General features: G+C 32.9%; 1 protein-coding gene across 1 annotated transcript; it reads right to left on the reverse strand.

Annotated features, from left to right (window-relative positions):
• Positions 1 to 3,734: 3,734 nt before the first annotated feature.
• Positions 3,735 to 7,113, reverse strand: LOC131054247 (uncharacterized). The gene is made up of 2 exons (XM_059216872.1): positions 7,010 to 7,113; positions 3,735 to 6,681 (listed from the first exon to the last, which is right to left on the reverse strand). The coding sequence occupies exon 2, from the start codon at positions 6,664 to 6,666 to the stop codon at positions 3,931 to 3,933; it is 2,736 nt and encodes a 911-aa protein (XP_059072855.1). The 5' UTR covers positions 6,667 to 6,681; positions 7,010 to 7,113; the 3' UTR covers positions 3,735 to 3,930.
• Between the last annotated feature and the right edge of the window lie 7,262 nt (positions 7,114 to 14,375).

The following is a 14,375-nucleotide window of genomic DNA, read 5'->3' on the forward strand; positions in this document are numbered from 1 at the left end:
ACACTCTTCTCTACATGTGTCCTTGTTCCGTATGCCTTGTTTTTTTGGGTAGCCTCTGGGAGTCTTATGCTTTTGATTTAGCCTTGTGTTGTGACTTGGATTATTGTTCATGTGATTGTGTTTTTAGTTGTGGTTGTTGCTTTGTTTATGTCCTTTGGTTCTTAGGTGTTAGGCTAGGTCTAAAGTGTGTGTGGGACCTCATGTCATTCTCTGAAGCATGGAGGGTGGTTCCCTATTGCTTCCACATGGTCGGGTGGTTTGATACCTTTTTCCATTGGGATTTTCTCTTTGTTGGATTCTCGTGTGCATGGATGTTGTTACTCTATCTCTTTAGTTCATATTTGAATTCTTAGAGTGGATGTCATGAATATGTATCATTGAAGGACACTATTGTAAACATGTATCATGAGATATTCGTATTTGTAAATTGGAGACTATGTATCTTGATGTAGAATGATATTTCAATCTTGTATGATATGTTATGTAATTGAGAAGGTTACACTTATGGACTATAAAATATATTCTTGTTGGTAAAAGAAGATATTATCTTATTGTTCTTTCCTTAAAGTGGTCGTAATTATGTAATGAGTAATATGTTGGATTTGTGTGGTTATTTTTATTTATGAATATGGATTAATTATATTTAAGATGGTGGATATATGGGATAGGAAAATCTGGATTTGGTGCATCTAAAATGAATCTAAATCATTAAAAGTAATTGAAATTATTATAGTATGTGTTCATGAAAGTATAGATAAATGGTGTTTCCTATGCTCTTGATTAGAAAAGAATGTTAGAAGTATTAGGTTATGGTATAGTTATTATGATGTTATTTATGTTAATTCTCTTAGTGTTGTGTTAAGTAATGACATTAAGATACCCTAGGGAATGATAATTTATGTGATGTTATTTATTTTTTCTTGTGTACTTATATTCTTATGATATCATTTTAAGTTGATTATGTCTATGTTAAGATGATGTTAGATTAAATATTTATCATTATTAAGTTACATGTGTTGCATTAGTTTAATGTTTAAAAAATAATTGTCTCTATTTCTTTATTAGTTGGTTAATTTATCTAGGATATTTTGGTGGGCATTACAAAATACAACATACAATGCATAAATAAATTAACAATGTCTAAAGAAATACAAGAAAAATAGATAAATAAGGAAGAAAGATCACAATATACATAAAAGGGAAAGTAATAACGAAGGGATCTAAAGTTCTTCAAGCAGTAATATGAAGATCTAACTAATGAACTCATCAAAATATATTATGTATAATTTATGTATATTATGTGTCATTATAATAAATATCTTACATAGGGATATTAATGTCCTTATAAAATGTACTTGTATGAAAAAGAGAAGGATATAGAGATGCTAAGTTACTTGAAGGATCACTAAGGCCACTATGGGAAAATAAATACATATCAATATTCTCATCACTAACCATATCATCAACATAGACCAAAATACACAAGATATAAATGAAAGGATAATAAGAAAAATAATCATGGGATGCAAAGAGTGATATTTTTAGTAGGTATTCCTTTATCACGTGAATAAAGATCCAACTATAACTATCATGAGATGTTAGATTTAAATTTGCATCATCACTTGTGTCGCAAGATTTAGGATCGTGATTACTCATGAATACAATTAAAATGAAAACATCTTACATATGCATGCATTAGGTCCCTAAATGATGAAAAAAACACAAGTGTTCAACAATTTTATGCATGAAGCATGTAAGAACATCTATGTCCTAAAAGAAGATATCATCTTCACAAAAATGAGATAATAATTGATTAAGAATAAGAATAACTAATAATTCATCATGTACACTTTAAGAAAAATTTTAAATTAAGAATCCCAAGGATTCATTTTAAAGCATGTATTAAGGATTCTAAATAAGGATAGTTGGTAGGGATGAAAGATTGAAGGAATGAAAGTTCAAGCCTAATCAAAATGAAGAAATAAAGGAGAAAGGAATTTTAGTTCAAACACTAATGAAATGAAGGTACATTAATTAGAATTAGGAGATCTATGAAAACAAACAAAGACAAAAAGATAAAAAATTATAAGGATATAAAATTAATTTACATTAATAATCTAATTTAAGATAATGAATAAAAATAGATAAGTGAAGCAAACCAACCTTAATTACTTTCTAAAGTTGGATTGATAATTAAAAAATAAATGTGATACTTAAATAGGAGGATAAGAGTACTAATATTTGGAAAAATAAAGGGAAATTAATGTTTCTATTGTGTATAATCTAGTTGTAAATGTATTTCACTTTCTAATGAATGTTTCGATATCATGGATCTAAATTGCTTCCTATGAAAATTTGATTTCACAAAAGTAATAAAATAGACCTCTTCACCTTCAACTTCCTTGCATTTGACTCTATCTAGATGGTGTTTACCAACACTATAGAGGATATTCCTACAGTGATAGGCTCAAGTTCTATTAGGTCAACACCAACTTTAAAACTGCTTTGCAATTTCAAGAAATTAATTTAATACATCATTCATAATTTTTTGGATAGTATATATTATTTTGTTGTAGATATGTTCTTTTTAAACTCTTTCAAATATAAATGTTCCTAGAGTGAGTGAGCTCCTTATTCATCCATATGAAATAATAGGACATGGAATGTTCTTAAGATAATTAGAAAACAATTAGTCACAAATGTGTATCAAGTTAGTCCATAATGACTAGTTGGAAAGGAAATGGGTCTAAAATTTTGAAGCTCGAAATTGATCTTGAGATACTTTACATTGATTTAATACAAAAAAAATGTTAATTTTGAGGTAGGGATAGAATTGTAGATATATGTATAAATGAAGATAAATAAAATTGTGTAAATGGTGAATATATGGTTACGATGTGTACAAACATGTGTTGAATAATGTTAAACAAATAGAAATAAGTGTAAATGAATGTAAATGAATGTGAAGCAAAAGGGACAAACATACAATCATGAGCGAAAATTTATACAAAAATGTGTCACTTATCTTGGTACATAATAATACTAAGACATCCAATAAAATAATTCAATAAGAATTAACACAATGTACCAATTTCATTAGTACAATACTTTTTAAATTACATTTAATATATGATTCAAATTAATGTAAACAACTATTTTAATTTTAATTAAGAAAGAAAATACAAAAACTAAGAATTATATAAGACATGAATTAATAAATGTCAAATTACACATGATTAGGTAAAGATTGCTAGAAAATGATGGTCAAGGTTAGCTCTACCTTCCAAAAGCTCTTGGCCTATAGTTTAGAAGAACTTGACAAGAAGTATTGGAGCACAAAGATTCATATGAGTATTTTAAATAGCCTATAATTTAGAAGAGGTCCACAAGCATCTTTTAAATCAATAAAATCAAAGAAATACAAAGATTCATATCAACATTTTAAATACTAAAAATTATTATATATAAAAAAATTTATTAGGAATATTAAAACCACCTAAATAAATTTAGCTACTCACTACTAAAAATGAGACTTGTCTAGATGATAAAATGAGACTACATTTAAAATTGTCTATAAAGAAAAAGAAGTAACAAGACATTTTTTAACAATTATTAAATAGATTAAAAATCAAAATAATTTATATTATGATTTTTAATATATTTAATAAATATCAAATAAATATTTTCCTACAAACTTTTAATTTGCTCCATAGACATTCCATTCATAACTACACATTCATAACAAACATATATCTTTTAATAATCTATCCTTCCTTTAGAGTACAAAATTTTTAAAACAAACACAAGCATCTAGTCTTGTTTCTGTAATCAACACTTTAAATCGTTCTTTTAAAACGTGTCCACTGCCTATCTTAGAATTTCTCCTGACAAGTGAGGATTCAATTTTGGGGGGGATTTGGGCTGTCAATTTTATGTGAAATTCAGGTCCAAGTAGCCAAGCTTCTTACGAGTTCCGTATACTGAAATGGCTGCCTCCGCCGTCATACTGCTCACCTGTCTTGCATATTTCGCATCTGCCAAACCTTTCTCTGCAAGATCTTTCCAAAAGCTCAAACAACTGTAGCAAAATATTAGATACTGAATGTCCCCAGGGCAAGTTTCAATAATGGAATGTGCTGCTCTCAATAAAATTTCCTCCTCTTTGTCTGACGATGTCTTTACAGCTTTCTGTTTTCTGCAAGTAATACGCCCCAAATAGGCAGCCATAAAAGAAGATCGAAACCAATCCTCATCATCTTTATCCTCAACAAGTTTTGTCTTCCTCAAAACTGTCAAACAGTTTTCCACTCGATTGACAAACTTCTCGAAATATTGGGCAGGCCTTTCTTCGAATTTTGTATTGCACGCTGAAGAGTAGCTCTCGCAAAGTGTCTTGGCTTTTGATTCGGCTCCTATTATCTTTCTTTCCACCTCACATCGTTTGCACTTGCAGACACACCCAAACCTAAAACTATTGCAAAGTTTGTGTCGAAAAGCATAGGGAAGCAGAACATTAAAATAAGGAAAGGTGATTTCTTGGCCCTCTTTAATAGGTCTTGTTGCATGAATTCTGATGATTTCCCCTTCATTGATTCTTGCTGCGTTGGGCGCGCACGAATGGTTTATAAATGACGGAAGCAGCCACACTCCGTAATAAAGCCTACTTGGAACTGGATTGAAGACGACAGATGATTTGCCCTTTTCTCGAATTGCAGCTGGGGAGGCGTCGTCGAAAGCAATCCCTTCTATTATTTGACGGATTTTATGGTCTTTATCTGCAAGGGCTTCAAAATCTTCCCGAACTCGAGCTGTAGCTTTGCAGCACTTCTCTTCGGCAGACGGGTTGAAGAAATCCCTCATTTTGGCAACCAGTTTGCGGCTGGCATGAGAAAGAAAGAGTTTTAAAATGTTATCCCCACATGAATTCAGAGCATTTTTCACATTTTCAAACAGCCCATTTTTCATGGGGTTGTCCATAGCTTTGTGAGAGATGGCCAAGGCCTTGCTGATCAACAAGCAGTCACCTGTCTTAATATCTTCGGTGGCGAACAAACCCCTGCCATTCCCATTTCTTGTCTTTCGGATTTCCACCGGACCGATTAAATCTCCGTCTGGTCTGAACAAAGATGGCGTTTGCGCATATAATCTTGTGAGACCAATGTCAAAATACCGAGAGCCCCATATGCGATAGATATCAGCGAGTTCTTTGTTGTCCTCGTCTCTGAAAGCATTATTGGCACGTGCAGAATGAAGTAAACGATAGAGATCCTGAAATCTCCCTAAGGATGTCAGCGATCGAATCTTCATCTTAATTCCATCGCTGCTGGAAGGACGGAGCTCACAAAAGGCCTCTGCATCAAGCATGGCTTCACCAAACCGCCCAGTTTCTATTTGCGCGTGCCATCTTGCAGCGTACATTTCAGTAATGGGGAAGTCATTGATCCCCATTCCCTTTGAGGAGCTCAGTAGACCCTTTGAACAATTTCGCATCAGTTTGTCCCAATTTTCTGAGTGATATGCCTCATCCATGGCATCTATCCATTTCTTGAAATTTTCTTCATCGACTCCAACATTTCCATCTGCAGAGGGTGGAAAACTCTCTACCGTTTCAATTGACGAAGGATTGTTTATATTTATAAATAGGAGACCGCCTTCGCCTCGAACAAGCATGGGCTCCTTGACAGCAATTTTCTTGCCTTGAGGATAATTGTCTCTTGCGAAACTTTGATCAATAGATGAGGCATCCTCAGAAAAAATGGAAAGAGCCACTGCATTCCCAGTGCCAATCTCCTGGAGCAGAGTATAGATTCTCCCAAATTTGAAGGGCTTAACACAAAGCTCTCCATACACCACAGCACACTCATTCAGCTTCCCGACTTTCAAATCCTTGAGGCTAACTGGAACAAGTTCATCTGCCGCTTCTGTGGCTTTATAACTGCCTTGATATTTTTGTTCAGGGGAGTCATGCATTTGCAGAACCTTTCCTATTTCAGGATGTGTGAGATATATGCTAGCTTTGTTATGAATTGAAGTTAAAACCTGCTTATCAAATCTCATGTATGCATCTGCAACAGCTGATATATCATCCTTCACTCCAAGAATGTGAAGAAGCGTCACAAAATACGGGGGTTCCTGTTGATCTGGCAGTGCGTATTCTCCTGAAGACAGATATACCACATTTGTGCTAATAGCCTGTGATGCTTTCAGAGGCGTAGTTGCTGTTAGTTTTCTCTTTTCAGGTGAAATCATTTGATCGAGTCGTGCAGAAGCAGCATTGACCTCAGACGAGCAGCTCAGCTTTAATTTCATTACAATATCCGCAACATCTTCTTCTGAAGAATTTGTCTCTCTTTCAGCTTTTAAAATCTCTTGTGGTTGATAATTTTGTTCCATTGCCAGTTCCTGTTGATCTCGCAGTATGTATTTTCCTGAGGACAGATCTACCACATTAGTGTTAATATCCTCTGATGCTTTCAGAGGCGTAGTTGTTATTTCTCTCTTTTCAGGTGAAATCGTTTGATCGAGTCGTTCAGAAGCAGAATTGATCTCAGACGAGCAGCTCAGCTGTAATTTCATTAGAATTGCGGCAACATCTTCTACTGAAGAATTTGTCTCTCTTTCAGCATTTGAAACCTCTGGTGGTTGACAATTTTGATCCATCGCCATATGATTTATATAGACCTACTAAAGAAGCAAAAATAAAAAGAGATTTGAAGAGATTTATGTATGGCTTTAAGGAAGAAAAACCTTTGAAGGATAAATTCTAAATGTATAATGACAATATCGAGGATAAGAAGAGATCTGAAGAGATTTTATTTATGGCTTGAATTAAAAAAAAATTTGAAGGATAAATTCTTGAAGTATTATGAAAATATCGAGAGCAAGGAGAGATTTAAAGAAATTTATGACAATATCGAGGAAGAAAGTTAGACAATATGCATACGTGAACTTAAGAGAACTGGTAAATTGGTGTACGAAATAGTGCAAACAACAATTTACAGGAAGTTACCTCACATGCAACTGGTAGAGAGGTTGGAGAAACTGATCTATTGTAACGGAAATTTTGCGACAAAGCGTGCCGAGTCCTAAATTCGTCCTCAAGAAAATAAATAAAAACCTACAGATGAATACCTGACCTACAAAGTTCAGAAGACTGATAAACATTTACCAACTATTTAATTCGCTAATGGAGGAATTATATCCTTTAAAAGAACAGATCTCAGAAATATAACCCTGTCAAATCATCACTAACAATATAAGAAAAAAGAAAATCTCATAATCTTTTTGAAAGCAGTTATAAAGCATTTGCGTCCAAAGCTCAGATTTCAGTGCATTCACATACAAATCGTTGGAAAAGGAACAAGTTACTGTTTATTGTGATATTTGAAAAAGATTCACAATATTAGTCTAGGGAAAAACATCTTACCTTCTGTGAGAAAATTATTGCAGGGGAATCGAAATCCGTACCTCTTAATCCCGAGGTGAAAGGACATCATGAGCATATCAACGAACACCGCGTTTCCATTTGCGTTAGACTGGAAAATCGTTGTTCGAATTTGTTTTCTTCTGTACAGAGGACAAAGATTTAGAATACGTGAAAGGAAAAAGAATAGCATGCACCTTAACGACTCGTCCATAAGTTAACCCCGGTTAGGGTTAATCATTTTAAACGTTATGATGAGTTAAAATGGCATTCGGATATGAGTTAATCATTTTAGTCATGCACCATATCTTTAATTTAAAAATCTGCAAACCCTAACTGCTTCTATAGGTAAAGAATATTACTAGCAATTGCACCTTGGTGTGTGCAATGGGTATGCCGAATAGCTGTAGAATGTCAATTAAGAAATTTTTTGGTTCATTCTTTTGTATATATTTGTGTAGTACATGAGGTCATTTGGTAGGGTATTTAGCAAATGATGTTGTTTGTGCAACAAAGGTCTCCATTATCAAGTGATATCTTTAAGTCAACTATGCACAAAACCTTTAAATCAAGAAGACAATTAAGCTCCATTATTGATAAGCTCACGTTATGTTTACAATAGGGAGAGGGAAAGAGAGGGAGTTATAGGGATAGAAAGAGGGAGACATAGAGGAGTAAGGAGATAGACATAGAGAGGAAGAATTATATGGAGATATAGATGTAGATGGAGAAGAAGAGGGATGTGGAGAGAAGGAAAGGGATGTATAAAGAGATGAAGGAGAAATGGGTAGATAGAGATGGAATATATATATATATATATATATATATATATATATATATAGAGAGAGAGAGAGAGAGAGAGAGAGAGAGAGAGAGAGAGAGAGAGAGAGAGAGAGAGAGAGAGAGAGAGAGAGAGAGAGAGAGAGAGAGAGAGAGAGTAAAAATGGAAAGATAGAAATGCAAAGATGGATAAATAGCGAGAAGTAGAGATGGAGAGAGACACGGAGGAATAGAAAGAGATAGAGAGAAAGAGAGAGCAATAGATATATTGGAAAAGAAAGAGAGACAAATAGAGATGTATTGGAAGAGAGAGGGAGATAGAGGTAGAGATAAAGAGATAGGTGGTAGGGATGGAGTGAGAGTGGGAGAGATAAGGGGAGATAGGGGGAAGGAGAGAAAGGGGGAGAGATGGGTAGAGGAGGGAGCGATGACTAAATATATAGATAGGGGGAGGGGGAGAGAGGGAGATATATAGATAAAAGGCAATATAAAGATATAGAAAGGTATAGGGAAAGAGGCAGTGAGATAGGGAGAGAGATAACTTAATAGAGAGATGAAGTGAATAAGAGAGAGGGAGGAGAGATGAGAGATAAATATATAGAGATGGATATAACTTGGGAAAGATAGAGGGGTAAGAGAGAGGGTTAAATACATAGAGATAGAGAGATGGAAGGAGAGAGTCCAAGGTATAAGGTTTTTCTACCACACTCTTTTGGAAACTCCTTTCAACGATGAAAAAATGGTGACTTTTTTTCGTCGCCTTTTTGAACTATCTCGATAATCTATTTTGCCATCACCACTAACCGTACAACGACGCAATTCATGTCACATTATGCTCTTTTCTCATCATGTTGATGACATCCCATGTCATACCGTTTTGTATGGAGAATAGTTGCCCTCCTAAATGAGAGAATATCTTGTCAAATTAATTCGTGTATATTTTGCTATTTTAATAGTTAAATTTTATGTTTTAGATAAATTATTTATCCATATTCGACCATTGAATAGTTTTTTTTTTTTGACAAATAGAAATTATTTTTCAATAAAAACATATAAATGTAGTAATGTGTTTTATTGAGTTGTACTATAATTAATTTTAAAGATATTTATTAAAAGAAATATTTGTTCAATTAAATTCAAACTAAAAAATGATAATTATAATTTTTTGAATAAACTTAAACATATTTATTATTTTATTTTGAAAATATAAAATTATATTATGACTAATATTTTTATGAATTACTGTATGTAATCTTAATATATCTTAAATGTTTTAATTCTAAAATTTTAACATTACTAGGGTCAACGATAATTCGGTATACGTTATAAATATTGCTAAGTTCGATGTCATCAATCCAATGGATATCGGTCATAGTCCTTTGATTCCAATCATTCCCTATACTGTCCTTTGCACGGTGGATTAAATAACAAGCATAGGGTTCAGGTCTTTCCAATTACTATCATCTAGCGTCGCAAATATTTTTTGCTAAATAATATAGTAGTTTAGAATATTATTATTTGAATTATATTTTAAAACAGAATAAATAAGTTTTCTTGTACGTATTTGTTTATATTAAATGATTTAAATGAATTTAAAAGAATTCATAAAATTAAATTATAATACAATTTGAGATTTTTTTAAAAATCTATTTATATTTAAAAAGTTAAATTTAGTTATAATAGCAAATTTTATATATCTATTTAAATTTAAAATTTTAAATATAATTATATATTTTATATAAATATTGCATCTAAGTTATAAATTTTAATACTTCTTTTTAGATGTACACTTTTCGTTACTTTTTTAATATTTTAATTTATTAATATATAATAAATATTTAAAAGAAATGTAAAAAATAAATTATTTACTAAGAGTGATTCAAAAGAGAACACACACATATGGGGATTAATTATGACCATACCATACTAATCTTTTTTACAACTCATCAACATAACAATAATTCCTTATTGCATCTCCTTGCTCATAAAACATGATATGGGACCCTCTTGAATATATGGCAATGTCTCATTACTCCACATAAGTAGTTGACACAAACATTATAAAAAACCTCAAAAGAAGAAAATTTTCCAATAAATTAAAATCCCAAAGTTAAAATAATCAATTTAACAATAGAGAACTTAGAAATCATATGTTAAAACTATCTCAATGGCTAAAATATAAAATATAAAAATCCAACTCAATTAGGTCCTCAAGGGAAAAAAATGTCATCAAAGGCCTAATTAGCCCAAAGAAGAGAAATATTAACACTATTGGTTTTATAATAAAATAAAGATCACCAGTAAATTAAGATTCAATCAACAAACTCTTAAGATTTTGTACATCATGACCATCATGTGGCTTCAATAAGCCATGCCTAAGGGAAGGTGGGGACTTCTAGTCTCAAACCACATAAATATCATACAAAAGGTTATCTCAATCCCACATAATTTTTTTAATATATCATAGATCATGGGTATAACATCATCTTTTATAGCCACATATCCTACACAACCTAAGAAATGCCCTATAGAATAAGCCAAGTTTCAAATTATGCAAGAAAACTACATTTGTAAGAACATTCATAGCTCCTCAAGGTAAATATAATGCAATTTAAATACCAGTATATATGATATCAATCATCATCTTATAGTATACATCACTAAATAATAATGTAGAAGAAACTACTATTCCACCATTCATTTCTAATTTTCTTGTCATACTACAAATATTATCGAAATTCTTTAATATTGTCATAATGCTAATACTTTCACGATACCAATCATCCTTAAAAGGCCATATGATAATATTGAGATTTAACAACCAAGCCATTATTATTTCTCAAACCAATTCATTAAACAACATACTCATTTGTATCAAATAGTTCATAGAACACAAGGATAACATCATAGGTTTGACATCATAATAATCTGTGGGGTCATCAAGTACTATAACATAGCCTAGTAACCATAAGACCATGAAGCCATAGAATCATGGAGTTATAGAATTGTAGATGAAGTAGCTGATTTTAACCAAGTAGTTTTTGAAATATAGAGTCAATATATCATGTATAATAGATCTATAAAACCATAAGATCTAATTTACCAAAATTTATAGAGATGGAAATCTATAGAACTAGTGTCTCAAGAGACATAAATGACTGTTTTGGCTATTTTTCAACATGGCCCATGGTATGTCTGATAATCTGTGCTAGTTTTTCAACCTTGACCTTGAGACTTTTCTATCTCCAATGATAAGAAACTCCACATGTGTGTTTGGCTTAAGTTCTTGCATCTTCCTTTGCCATGTTGGCATTTTTCCCTAGCTATTGTTTCCTCTCATAGGAAGGTAATTTATGTTAAGGCCAATCATTTTTATCATGCTTGACCCTAGAAACATGTCTATGTTGAAGTGGATTTATGTCATGACCTCAAAGACATGATTAATATTTAGGTTAGAGGCATTTGACACACTTAGCATGTGATCTAGATTTGAATTTACCAAATATCTGCTTATGGTGTGAACCCTTGGAGCATAAAATTAAGGATTTATGTAGCTGTAACATGTTGATTCAGACCATTCTTCAAAGGGAAAAGATAGTATCATTTATTCTGACACTGATGTTCTCATTTGAGAAAAAATTGTGCAAATGCCTCAATCGACCTCAGTTCTCAATTCTCAGCCACCAAGAAACTATTTTGGGTGCATAGAGGAAGGCAAGTTTATTATAGAAAAGTGAAGAAATGGTATGCCTATTTTTTTAACAGCTTCATACTTCCTACAAAATCATTACTCCTTTATAGAGGATGACGATGATATGCAAGAGTTTCAAGGTCAATAATTTTCTCTCGTGGAATGTCTATTGTCTCATTGATCTCGCCATGAATTATTCCATATCCTAGTATTGATGTGTCATGTCTTTAGGAAATTAAAATTTCTTCTTTCATGCTTTTTGTAACATATCAGGTTATTTGGCTAGTTGCCTAAGTTTTTTCCTCCAATCACAAGAATGGTCGAGGAGGGGTTCTTGAACCCTTCTTGTGCCATAGTAGCATCATTTTGTGATTAACTATGGTTTGACCATATGCCACCACTTATCTAGACCCTTGTATCAATCAATCATCATTCTTTTGGGATCATGAATGTTTATGATCCTAATGATTTTGTTGAGATATCTACTCTATAGAAATGGATTGCATATTCAATTATCACAACCACTTAGGTATTTTGCAAAGACATTAATATGGTTGAGGTGGCTTTTGATAAATTTGGGTCCTTGCCCCTTCATTGTATAGCTAGTGAATGAGAGATGTGGTTTTACATGTGTAATAAACTAGATATTTATGATACATGGAGCAATTTCTAGGCAATAAATGATAAAGTCCTTAAACAGCTTGATCATGTTATGATAATGATAATATTTTTTCTCTTTTATCTCCTATCAAGATCTTTTATTGATGCCTCTTCTTGAGGTCGCCTTTTCAGCTCACTTTCCCATCAAGTTTAGCATTATTTGGCAAGTGGGTCCAAAATGACTTCCAAAACCTAGTTTTTTTAAATACTTTTTTTCTAAGTCACCATCCCACACCGACCCACATCCATAGGTTTGGAACCCAAAATGTCATCCTACTCATTAATTTGGGTAGATCACTAAGTGAAATTGTGATATTCTATGCATGTCTCACTTTCTCTATATTTATGGTTGTTAGTTGGCCACTTTTTGTCAATGGTCCTATGAGGCTACCACCTTAGATCTCTCTTATATGCTATGGAGGAACTCTTTGTAAACACATTCTCTCCCAATTGGCAAACCCACACAGAATAGCTTCATCAACAAAAGCAAATTATGATAATCATGTGGCTAGAGGGGCTCAAATCAAGGCAAGAATGGTCTGGCTTAAAGTGGGTGACCAAGGAATATTTTCCATCTCTTTGTGCTTGTTAGCCCTCACTAGGCATAAAATATCACTCAAGGCCAAGTGGTACTCTCTGAGCTATCAGATATTCTTTGATCTTTTGTTTGGTAATATGAAAAAAATCACTACTTAGAAGATCTCTCTTGAGTGAGATCATTCTCTTCAATAATTCCTCTAGGCTATCCCATGTAGGCTTTCTGAGGCTCAACACACTTTTTGCGAGCAATTTCTCTCCATTGAGGATTTGAAAGAGGTTATTAGCTCCATGGAAAATAAAAAAGCACCAGGCTATTATGGTTTTCTCTGTGAGTTCTACAAAGCTGGCCTTATGTGGGCTCCAACCTTCACGAGGTTTATCTAGGAACATTTCATAATTATTCTTTAGGTAAATTGATCAATAAAGGATATATCAAACTAATACCTAAATACCTAGAGACCTTGAAAACATTTGTAATCTGTGGCTAACTACGTTGCTTTATGTCTCCTATAAGACTATTGCCAAGGCCTTGGCTCTAAAGTTTCATCAAATGCTACCTCAAATTGTTTGACCAGAGCATATTGGATTCATCAAATCCAGGTTCATCCAAAATAATATCATTGCCAATGGAATGGGCCTAACACTCTAAAAAATAAATTATCTTTCTAAAAATTGACTTTGGCAAGGCTTATGACTGCATAGAATAACCCTTTATTTTATCTATGGTTTTTACTTTGGGGTTTCACCCTAAATTTATTTAGTCCATTAAAATGCTTTTCATTAAATGAATCTACATGCATTACTATTAATAACCATTAGTCTCAGGCTTTTGGGCTCCACTAGTCCATCCAACAAGGGTGTCCCCTTGCTCTATCTTTGTATGTGCTTTTCATATAAGGATTTAGTTTTTGCTAGCAAACTCTATCTCATTTGGGCAAGTTAGAGGAATTTCCCTGATCGAGTCATCTAACTAGTTGGTTAATGATCATTTTGTTGATGACTCATTTCTCACTCATTAAAGAGGAGCAAAACATCAAAGAGGCCCTTCAATGCCTTGATACTTTTTCCCCGTCTTTTGATTATGCCATTCAATAATGTTATCATCAATCCATTATACACCTCCTTGGCTTCTTGACTATGGCTAGAAGTGGATTTTTCATTGTAAAATCTTTTCAAAGTTATAGGCATTCCCTTTTCCTTTCATGCTTCTTTGGTTGATATTTGGAATGTGATCCTCACCAAGATTGAGAAGAAGCTCTCTTGTTGAATCACTAAGTTGCT

This window comes from Cryptomeria japonica, chromosome 2 (genome assembly GCF_030272615.1).
Source record: "Cryptomeria japonica chromosome 2, Sugi_1.0, whole genome shotgun sequence".
Lineage (NCBI taxonomy): Eukaryota > Viridiplantae > Streptophyta > Pinopsida > Cupressales > Cupressaceae > Cryptomeria > Cryptomeria japonica.

Excerpts from the sequence above, each read along its gene's own strand:
- LOC131054247 (XM_059216872.1), bottom strand. The coding sequence starts at position 6,666 with ATGGCGATGGATCAAAATTGTCAACCACCAGAGGTTTCAAATGCTGAA.